Source organism: Gigantopelta aegis, chromosome 10 (genome assembly GCF_016097555.1).
Source record: "Gigantopelta aegis isolate Gae_Host chromosome 10, Gae_host_genome, whole genome shotgun sequence".
NCBI lineage: Eukaryota > Metazoa > Mollusca > Gastropoda > Neomphalida > Peltospiridae > Gigantopelta > Gigantopelta aegis.
In genome coordinates this window covers 78,090,318-78,101,554 of record NC_054708.1, presented here as the reverse complement: position 1 = coordinate 78,101,554, position 11,237 = coordinate 78,090,318, and the positions used below count along the sequence as shown (strand labels likewise).

The following is an 11,237-nucleotide window of genomic DNA, read 5'->3' as shown; positions in this document are numbered from 1 at the left end:
TGTAAACCACTTGCACCGACCAGTGATCCATAACTGGTTCAACAAAGGCCATGGTTTGTGCTATCCTGCCTGTGGGAAGCGCAAATAAAAGATCCCTTGCTGCTAATCGGAAAGAGTAGCCCATGTAGAGGCGACAGCGGGTTTCCTCTCAAAATCTGTGTGGTCCTTAACCATATGTCTGACGCCATATAACCGTAATTAAAATGTGTTAAGTGTGTCGTTAAATAAAACATTTCTTTCTTTCTTTCTTTAATCTGCCCTTTACTGGTCTATCCTTCTGTCCTAATCGGCCCTTTTCTGTTCTATCCTTCTGTCCTAATCTGCCCTTTACTGTTCTATCCTTTTGTCCTAACCTGTCCTTTGCTATTCTATCCTTCTCTGTCCTAATCTGTCCTTTTCTGTTCTATCCTTCTGTCCTAATATGTCCTTTTTTGTTCTATCCTTTTGTCCTAATATGGCCTTTTCTGTTCTATCCTTCTGTCCTAATATGGCCTTTTCTATTCTATCCTTCTGTCCTAATCTGTCCTTTTCTGTTCTATCCTGTCCTAATATGTCCTTTTTTGTTCTATCCTTCTGTCCTAATATGCCCTTTTTTGTTCTATCCTTCTGTCCTAATCTGCCCTTTACTGTTCTATCATTCTGTCCTAACATGTCCCTTTTTTGTTCTATCCTTCTGTCCTAATATGTCCTTTTCTGTTCTATCCTTCTGTCCTGATCTGTCCTTTTTTGTTCTATCCTTCTGTCCTAATATGCCCTTTTTTGTTCTATCCTTCTGTCCTAATCTGCCCTTTACTGTTCTATCATTCTGTCCTAACCTGTCCTTTTCTATTCTATCCTTCTCTGTCCTAATCTGTCCTTGTTTCCCTACTCTGTCCTTTCTGTTCTATCCTTCTGTCCTAATCTGTCCTTTTTTTGTTCTACCCTTCTGTCCTAATCTGCCCTTTACTGTTCTATCCTTCTCTATCCTAATCTGTCCTTTTCTGTTCTATCATTCTGTCCTAACCTGTCCTTTTCTATTCTATCCTTCTCTGTCCTAATCTGTCCTTTTTTCCCTACTCTGTCCTTTCTGTTCTATCCTTCTGTCCTAATCTGTCCTTTTTTTGTTCTATCCTTCTGTCCTAATCTGCCCTTTACTGTTCTATCCTTCTCTATCCTAATCTGTCCTTTTCTGTTCTATCATTCTGTCCTATCCTGTCCTTTGCTATTCTATCCTTCTCTGTCCTACTCTGTCCTTTTCTGTTCTATCCTTCTGTCCTAACCTGTCCTTTTCTGTTCTATCCTTCTGTCCTAATATGTCCTTTTCTGTTCTATCCTTTTGTCCTAATATGTCCTTTCCTGCCCTACTTTGTCCTTTTCTGTTCTATCCTTCTCTGTCCTAATATGTCCTTTTCTGTTCTATCCTTCTGTCCTAATATGTCCTTTCCTGCCCTACTTTGTCTTTTTCTGTTCTATCCTTCTCTGTCCTAATATGTCCTTTTCTGTTCTATCCTTCTGTCCTAATATGTCCTTTCCTGCCCTACTCTCGTTTTTCCTGTTCTGTTGTTTCCTATTCTGTTGTTTCCTATTCTGTTGTTTCCTGTCCAACTTTGTTCTTTACTCCCTGTGCAGTGATCCGCTGCTCTACAGACCACAGACTACCAAACGAACGTGTCCACTGGTTTTGTTTGTAGATCACCATGATACGAACCATCATCCTAGGACTGGCCTGTCTGTGGACGACGAGCCACGCCGTGCACCTTATCCAGCTGTCTGCGCCCACTCCTCAGTCAGGCAGGCTGGAACTGTCCCCGAACTTCATCAGGAACGTGCTGGACATGGATGTGATTACTCCTACTATGGCTATAGCCCCGTTTAGTTACGGAAGCGTAGCTCCTCAACAAAGTGTCGCCTTCACTCGGGCTGTCGGTAAGAACGTCAGAAAGTCAGACAGACAAACATATATTGACAAACAAACAGACAGACAGACAGACTAACATACTGACAGACAGGTAGACAGAGAGACTGACAGACAGACAAACTGATACAGAAATACAGACATACAAACTAACAGACATACAGACACACACAGACAAATTGACAGAAGTACAGACAGACAAACACATATTGACAAACAGACAGACAGACAGACATACAATCAAACAAACTGACAGACAGACAGACAGACAGACTGACTGACTGACAAACTGACACAGAAATACAGACAAGCGGACAGACAGATAGACACTTACAAACTGACAGACTGATTGACAGACTGACTAACTGACAGACTAACAAACTGACACAGACAGACAGAGAAACTGACACAGAAATACAGAGTGACAAACTGACAGACAGAGACCGACTAACAAACTGACAGACAGAGACCGACTAACAAACTGACAGACAGAGACCGAGTAACAAACTGACAAACTTATTGATAGACTGACTGACAGACTGAGAGACTGACAAACTGACACAGAAATACAGACCGACTGAATGACAGAATGACAGACAGCCAGACAGACAAATGCTTTATTATTATTTTTTTAAATGTATAAATTGAAACAATAAAAATAGCCAGTAACAATAAATAAAAACACACAACCACTCCTGCCCAGATACAAGTGACAAAACTATTTTAAAACAAAAAATATCAAAAGTATTAAAACTAGTCTATTATTTAAGCCTGCTGTTCGCTTAATTATCTTTGTTACGAATCCAGTTTTTACAATATTCTCTATTATCATTAAACACATTAAAACCAAATAGTTTTGAAAGAAGAAGGTCACAAAGCGCCAGAACCGACCGATTGCCTTGTCTGTGATCCACACACTAGGAGGTTAGCTAATAGGTCACCGAAGGACCATCGTTGTTATATTCAACCTGATTAAAATTAGCTCTACTGGTCTACCAGTAGATCTAACAGCATTCTGTGGACTGCCATGTCCAGGTGACATTTCATCCATAAATAACAATTTAAATATCGACCAATTACGCTTCGCCTTTTATAGCGTTATTCGGGAGCATACAAATACTAAAAATATCGTGCGAAACTATTTATGCAATAGGCGAACTTGTTGGTCTATTTCAACATTAAAAAACAGGGGGGAAAGTGCAGTAATGAACTCTGAATTGTATACTAGTATTTTAACAGATTTTATGGCTATACCATCACGGTTTTCTTTTCGTCTTGAAACGAATTTTATATAACTTTTTATATTGAAATTAGTTTCTGGCATACTTCGTAATTCACCCGAATCATTTCGTATACCCTCGGCATACTTCCGAATGTTCTTAAATTCTTTTCAAATCACTGGCATGATTTCGAAAGTAAGGTTTTGATTGGTGGAATGAAAGGTCTACTGGACATGAGCTCCAATGGGCTGCTGTTAGATCCACAGGTAATAGAAATTAACCAGTGGAGCTAATTGTAATTAGATTGTGTTATATTGTAGCATTAGGGAATAGTTCCATCAATTATGTCAGTCAAAGTAAACCGAATGAATGATACTTCGCCATAAAATGTAATTTAACAACTATAAATAAATCGCAAATAACATGTATTTAAAAATTATGTGCTTTCAAATATCTACATTGTCATGTTTAATTTGCTACTTTCTTTCTTTATTTCTTAACTTATTTTAGTGCCTATACCCAATTAAGGTTCAAACACGCTGTCCTGGGCACACACCTCAGCTCTCTGGGCTGTCTGTCCAGAACAGTGGGTTAGTTGTTGTTAGTTGTTTATGGTTAGAGAGAGAAATGAGGGTGTAGTTGTCTTACACCTATTCACTGCGTTGTTAAAACTCGCTTTGGGTGGGAGCCGGTACCGGGTTGCGAACCCAGTACCTACCGGCCTTATGTCCGATGGCTTAACCACGACACCACCGATGCTGGTATTTGCTACTAACGATAACGTAATTAGTCTTGTTCAGTGCAAGAATAGGAAGTTCCATTCTAGTAGATCCGGTCAAATGCGGTCAATATACCATCGACATGTACGTAAAATCACTACGACCCATGTATGTAATACCGATTGTATGTCCCTGTGTATCTTGAACTATGTGGATAAGAGAGAGAATATGCTAGTAACCATTTAAATTTTTGACAAGCAAATTTAGATTCTTCCACGTCCCCACTTATGCTGCACAACTGCTATATCAAAGACCGGTAGAAATATGACCTGTGTTAAACATAAACATAGTCATATTCGTAAAATAAACATAGTCGTATTCGTAAAATAAACATAGTCATATTGGTAAAATAAACAGTCGTATTCGTATAGTATGACAAACTGCATTATTATAAATGATCCCTTGCTGCTTTGTTTCGGCAAATGTATCTTGTGTGGCGAAACAGCGAGTTTCCTCTCTTGATATATTTTTACCAGTACGGAGATAACCATATGCTAGACACCGTGAATTATTCATTTCATTTAATTCAAAGGTGTATTGCCTAGTGATATCTAAACATGCTCAGGAGAGAACTGGTTCTCGCCGTATTCTATTCAATCACATTAATTTAACGTTAAAAAACCAGTCTCGCTGGCGATCACGAGCTCTCATCCTCCTGGCTTAACCTCCGAGTTCATAGGTAGCACTAAACCAAATAAAATCCGGTTGGGTCAAAGTTTGAAGTGACCCGAAGTAACATTTAATAGTGTAGTTGTCATAGGTAAACATGTTGTACAAAGAAATAGTTTTATAAATGTTTGCAATTTTTTTCATCCAGTTGCCTTGCGCTTGAAACATGTAAAATAAGAATATGTACTACATTTTATTTACATTTTATTTTGCGAAACTAGGGCTAAGGGATGTGGCAAAAATATCCGGTTTTATCGACCTGTGCAGAATAAAGCCGGTATCTTAAAGGGACATACCCTAGTTTTTAAACACTAACGCATATTTTTGACTATTATAACCGTTTTTGATCATTTAAATCATACTCTACTTAAATTTTATTGTTTAGATTATCAATTTCCGTATATTCGAAGTGTTTTGGGTCATCCTGGTGTTTTTAATATCACACAATACATTTCTCATATTTTTAAAAACGCACATGCGTCTGAGAAGTAACAGTTATGGAGTCGAGTTTTAGTCTATTTTAGAGGGCATTTCATCATTTCAAAGTCACAGACTCATGTTTCACTCGCTTGTAACTGTATCCAAATGTGTCACAAGTTTGTATATTAACTAAACTTAGTGTTAATTTTCACGGCTTGAAACTAGGGTCTGTCCCTTTAAGACAGTAACCAGTTATTTTATTTACCCTGCAATTCAATAGGAAACATTTTTTTTTAATGACCCGTTTTATTTCACAATTTTACCCTTTTCCGGAGTAGTATCTGTTGAATGCCTCTTCGCCTACAATATCTATACACCAAAACAAAATAGTTCTAAATAACAAAATCAAAACAATCAACTAAAAATAGAAAAAAGAAGTAACTTTGACCAATATAACATTCCTTTCTGACCATAACTAGTTTAAAAGTACACATTTATCTTGACAATACGTACAGTGATTGTAGAATAAATTGTATAGAGGTTTTTTAACTCACATAATTATGTTAAAATTAACGCGTCACGTATTTAGTGTAGCAAAACATTCAAATGGCCTCAGCTCACAGTTATATATCTTCCCATTTGATTGACCGAAATCCAGAAATATGTCCGCACAAGTAGTCTTCTGTTTCACTATGCTTATTTCATGATAGCCATCTTTAAAGTGGCAACTATTTGACTGAAGTTGCTAGGGGAGAGCATGTGTAACTTGTTGACATATTAAAGACTTTATTGTGATAATTCCGGGCCATGAAAACGTGTTCTTTGTGTAAAATGGGTGTACTCCGACCAGGTTCATTGGGTGTGTTTAAATCAATATCCTGCGAGAAAGAGCTGGACAACAGGGTATGTTGCGCTCAGGCAGACAAAGGAACATACCAAAAAAAAAAAAAAAAAAAAATGCATGGACCTACTGATATTAATAAAAATGCTATAGACACTAACGCCATATAGAAACATATATCGTAAATAACTGTGGTCTGGGGCAAAATTGTCCTAGCATGTGAATGTACATGTAATTTCCACCACTGTTTTCGTCAGCACCAGTCGCCTCGCAGAGACGGGCGCAGCACATGCCAAGGAAGGCGAACACTGCGACGACGCGACAGGGGCTGTCCCCGCTGCTGCTGAGAAGCTTGATGGACGTCGACGGCTTCAGTTACTCTGGCCTCGCTAACCAAGCCTTCGTCGAGTACGGCGGTCAAAGCCTACAGCCAGCGGTCACCTACAGCAGTTCCGTCGGTAAGAAGACGTTTGTTTGGTTTGTTTAACGACACCAATAGAGCACATTGACCAATAATTCATCGGCTATTGGATGTCAAACATTTGGTAATTCTTTCAGTCGTTATAAGAAACCCGCAGCAAGGGATCTTTTATATGCATCGTCCCATAGACAGGACAGCACATACCACATTATTTGATATACCAGTCAAGGTGCACTGACTGAAACAAGAAATAGCACAATTGTCCCGACCGCGCATCAGTGGAGCGGTTTACCACTGGGCTACGTCCTGCCCCCTGCCGGTAAAAGTCACCCTCGTTAGATTAAACTCGTATTATTTATTTATTTATTATTACTATTATTTTTTTATTTATTTATTTTTTGTTTTATTATATTTTTTTTGAAGGGGGTTTTGTTTGATTAAATGTTTTGTTTATTTGTTTTTGTTTAGTTTTTTTGATCAATAATTCCAGTCTTCCAGAAGTGTTTTGAAAATTACACAAATGTTTTGTTATGTGTTAAATGTTAAAAACAAAAGATCAATATATTAATAAAACACGAATACTCACACTTGAGCTGTGTTCCCAGGCATAGGCGTACTGGCTCCCATTTTCCCATTGGGACAACTGAATTTTGCCAGAATTAAACGAAAATGCCCGAATCTGGATAACAACATTTATTCATATTAGCATTACTGCCAAACAGCTATGTAGGGATGCAAACGAATCACTAAGCATTTTTACACATCTAATATTGTGGGTAAAATGATGGAAAAACATGGTGAAAAGGTTTGAGGCCAGTTAATTTTTCTCGAATATCTCCATCTTGTTTGGCCGAATTTAACGATTTGCTCCAGCACTTTGAGGATTTGCCCCTATCCCGTATGCAAATGTGCTTGCGTCTTAATTGTGTATAATCACAGAAATAAGTTTAACTGAATACCGGCTTCGGTGGTGTCTTAGTTAAGCCATCGGACATAAGGCTGGTATGTACTGAGTTCGCAGCTCGGTACCGGCTCCCACTCAGAGCGAGTTTTAACGACTCAATGGTAAGACCACTACACCCTCTTCTCTCTCACTAACCACTAATATCTAATAACTAACCCACTATCCTGGACAGACAGCCCAAATAGCTGAAGTGTGTGTCCAGAACAGCGTGATTAAACCTTAATTGGATATAAGCATAAAAATAAGTTTAAAGTAAAGTTAACTGAATTATTTCCTCTTCGTACAGCGCCGACAGCGTCAGCGGCCACGTTGGCCCCGGCCCAGCACATGCCGATGAAGAGGACGTCGACAGGAATCACTATCCCGCCAATGATGTTGAGGAACATCCTCGACCTCGACGTGTACGGCGGCGGTTCCATGTTCGTCAACCAAGGCCTATCCGCGTATGACACACAGGCGGTCGACTACGGCACACCGGCCTGTGAGCATTGGCGTCTTTAATATTAATGATGATAATGATGGTGGTGGTGGTGATGATAACGTTGATGATAATAATAATGATATAATTGATAATGATGATGATGATGATAATGATGATGACGATGATGATGATGATGATGGTGATGATGATGATGATGACGACGACGACGATGATGATGATGATCTGCTCAATGGCTTGGTGACTTCTTTCTCACTAACCACTAGCAAATAGTCACTAACCCACTGTCCTGGACAGGCAGCCCAGATAGCTGCGGTGTGTGCCCAGAACAGGTTGCTTGAGCCTTAATTGGATATAATCACGAAAATAAGTTGAAATTGATCTAGACCCACCTCCTGTAATATTAGATTTTATTTAAGCCAAGAATGTATATCGAACATATAGCAACAGACCTACCACACCTAAAGGTAGCAGTATACAAACTAGCATTTCACCGGGTCAAAGAGCACCTAACTTTGAATGGCGCATCAAGTAAAATAACGCATGCCATTGGTGAGATATACATTGGCTAGTAAATTGCTGTAATTTTATTTATTTTAAATAATATCGTAGTACCAGCTAGGGTTGTGCTCGAAGTTTATGTGGGATCGTACTAAAAATATAATGACAATTTTTTAGCGGAACCACTGGCGTACCCAGGGACTTTATATTATGGGAGCCACCAACACTGTCTTTTACAGGCAAATATAAAAGGTGGTGAGAAAAAAGAAGAGTGATTGGGGATAGCCAAGGACATCATGTCCAGCCCTGGATACGCCAGTATGCGTAACTAGGGTAGTTAAAGACGCTTTTCAATGTGTCTTGAAATTAGCGACTTAAAGCCGCAGACCCTAGTTTTAACCGGTGAAAATGGACACTAAGTTTAGTTAATTTACAAACATGTAACACATCTAGATAAAGTTACAACAGAGTGAAATAAGAGTCTGTGACGTTGAAACGGCGAAATACTCTTAAAAATAGACTAAAATTCGACTCCATAAACATTACTTCTCAGACGCACGTGCGTTTTTAAAAATATGAACCCCCCCCCCCCCCCCCCCCCACACACACACACATTTTTAATATTACAAACACCAGGATGACCATAAACACTTCGGATGCACGGACGTTAATAATCTAAACAATAAACTCTACGTAATGTATTATTTCAGTTATCAAAAACGGCTCTAACAGTGAAAAATATGCCTTGTTTAGAAACTAGGGTCTGTCACTTTAACCACCATTGCGGTTTATGGAATTTTGATGGTAACACTTTAATGTAATAGTTATTTGATTTGGTGGTAACACTTTGATGTAATAGTTATTTGATTTGGTGGTAACACTCTAATATAATAGTTATTTGATTCGATGGTAACACTCTAATATAACAGTTCTTTGATTTGATGGTATCACTCTAATATAATAGTTATTTGATTTGATGGTAACACTCTAATATAATAGTTCTTTGATTTGATGGTAACAATCTAATATAATAGTTATTTGGTTTGATGGTAATGTAATAGTTATTTGATTTGATTTGATTTTAACAATAATATAATAGTTATTTGACTTGGTGGTAACACTCTAATATAATAGTTATTTGATTTGATATTAACTCGCTAATATAATAGTTGTTTGATTTGATGGTAACACTCTAATATAATAATTGTTTGATTTGATGGTAACACTAATATAATAGTTGTTTGATTTGGTGGCATACATATTAAAGTAATAGATATTTGATTTGATGGTGTATATATATACTAAAATAATAGTTATTTGATTTGGTGGTATACACACTAAAATAATAGTTACTTGATATGATGGTAACACTCTAATATAATAAATATTTGATTTGATGGTATACACATTAAAGTGATAGTTATTTGATTTGGTGGTCTACATTTTAAAATAATAGATATTTGATTTGGTGGTATGTATTCTAAAATAATAGATATTTGATTTGGTGGTATACATATTAAAGTGATAGTTATTTGATTTGGTGGTCTACATTTTAAAATAATAGATATTTGATTTGGTGGTATGTACTCTAAAATAATAGATATTTGATTTGGTGGTATACATATTAAAATAATAGTTATTTGATTTGGTGGTAACTCTCTAATGTAACAAATATTTGATTTGATGGTATACATACTAAAATAATAGTTATTTGATTTGGTCGTACACATAATAAAACAATAGTTATTTGATTTGGTGGTATATACACTAAAACAATAGTTATTTGATTTGGTGGTATATACACTAAAATAATAGTTATTTGATTTGATGGTTTACATACTAATATAATAGTCATTCTATTTTGTGGTATACACACTTGAGTAATAGTTATTTGATTTGGGGTACTCACACTAATATAATAGTCATTTTATTTGCTGGTATACACTCTAAAGAAATAATTATGTGATTTAATAGTAGTTATTTGATTTGGTGGTTCACACACTAATATAATAGTCATTTTATTTGGTGGTATACACTCTAAAGTAATAGATATGGTTGCCCCGGCCTCGGCCATGTGGTCAATTCTGTTACATCCCTTACACAATGTTTGTTACTCGACAGATGCAAGCTATCCTTCTGACGGGGTTCTCGTGGATGGTGGACAAGGCACATTTATCATAGGATGAAGATGATGCTGGCGTCTCCAATTCGGACTGTAGCTCCTCCTGAATCAATGTGCTGGGTGATAACGCACTCCACAGAGGGTGTCATCATTATTGGAATAAATTAAAACTGATGTATGATCCATATTGTTGTTTGTTGTATTGGTTCAAAATTCATTCTGACCCTGTCTTGTGCCGAGATACGGTTTTGAACGTCAGAAGTGTTTTGTCATTCAGATTCATTATTAGACGTTGGTCATTAACCTTCTTCTCTTTTTTTGCGTCGTTGGGCAGAACGTAGCCCGATGGTAAAGCAATACCTGTCGGTCGGCCCATTTAGAATGACACAATGTTTTGGATTGTTTCCATCAGAAAACGATTCAAACACGCCCGTCGTGAGCACAAAATTTGCCTTCGTCAGAAAGTTCTGTCCAAGACCGGAGCCTTTTGATTAGAGACAAGGAGTGTTTTATAATACAAAGGTACGTTTTCTGTATAGACTGGATAGTACATACCTCGACCTTTGATGTACTAGTCTAGAGAGAACAGACTGAGGCGGAAAACAGCCATTGCTCTGTCTAAAGCGATCACGCGAATCCTTTACAGCGAAACTACATGTACAACCTGGCACCTCCCCCCACATTCGTATTTATCAGTCAATATAGTCATGGTCGCCTCCGCCCCCCCCCCCCCCCCCCCACACACACACATCCATATTTATCAGTAGATATATTTATGGTCGCCCTACCCTACATCCATATTTAGCAATACATATAACTATGGCCGCCCTCCCCCATATCCGTATTTATCAATCGATATAGTTATGGTCCCCCCCCCCACACACACACAAACACACACATCCATATTTATCAGTAGATATATTTATGGTCGCCCTACCCTACATCCATATTTAGCAATACATATAAC

At 37.7% G+C, this 11,237-nt stretch overlaps 1 protein-coding gene across 1 annotated transcript; it reads left to right on the top strand.

The window, feature by feature from the left end:
- The first annotated feature begins 1,676 nt into the window (after nucleotides 1-1,676).
- LOC121383824 lies at nucleotides 1,677-10,376 on the top strand. The gene is made up of 4 exons (XM_041513923.1): nucleotides 1,677-1,905; nucleotides 6,081-6,281; nucleotides 7,495-7,689; nucleotides 10,270-10,376. Exons 1-4 carry the CDS (start codon nucleotides 1,677-1,679, stop codon nucleotides 10,332-10,334), a joined length of 690 nt encoding a protein of 229 aa, XP_041369857.1. The 3' UTR covers nucleotides 10,335-10,376.
- Nucleotides 10,377-11,237: the final 861 nt, after the last annotated feature.

Excerpts from the sequence above, each read along its gene's own strand:
- LOC121383824 (XM_041513923.1), top strand. The coding sequence starts at position 1,677 with ATGATACGAACCATCATCCTAGGACTGGCCTGTCTGTGGACGACGAGC. Across the intron at positions 6,282-7,494 it reads CACCTACAGCAGTTCCGTCG|CGCCGACAGCGTCAGCGGCC; the intron begins GTAAGAAGACGT and ends CTCTTCGTACAG. Across the intron at positions 7,690-10,269 it reads CGACTACGGCACACCGGCCT|ATGCAAGCTATCCTTCTGAC; the intron begins GTGAGCATTGGC and ends GTTACTCGACAG.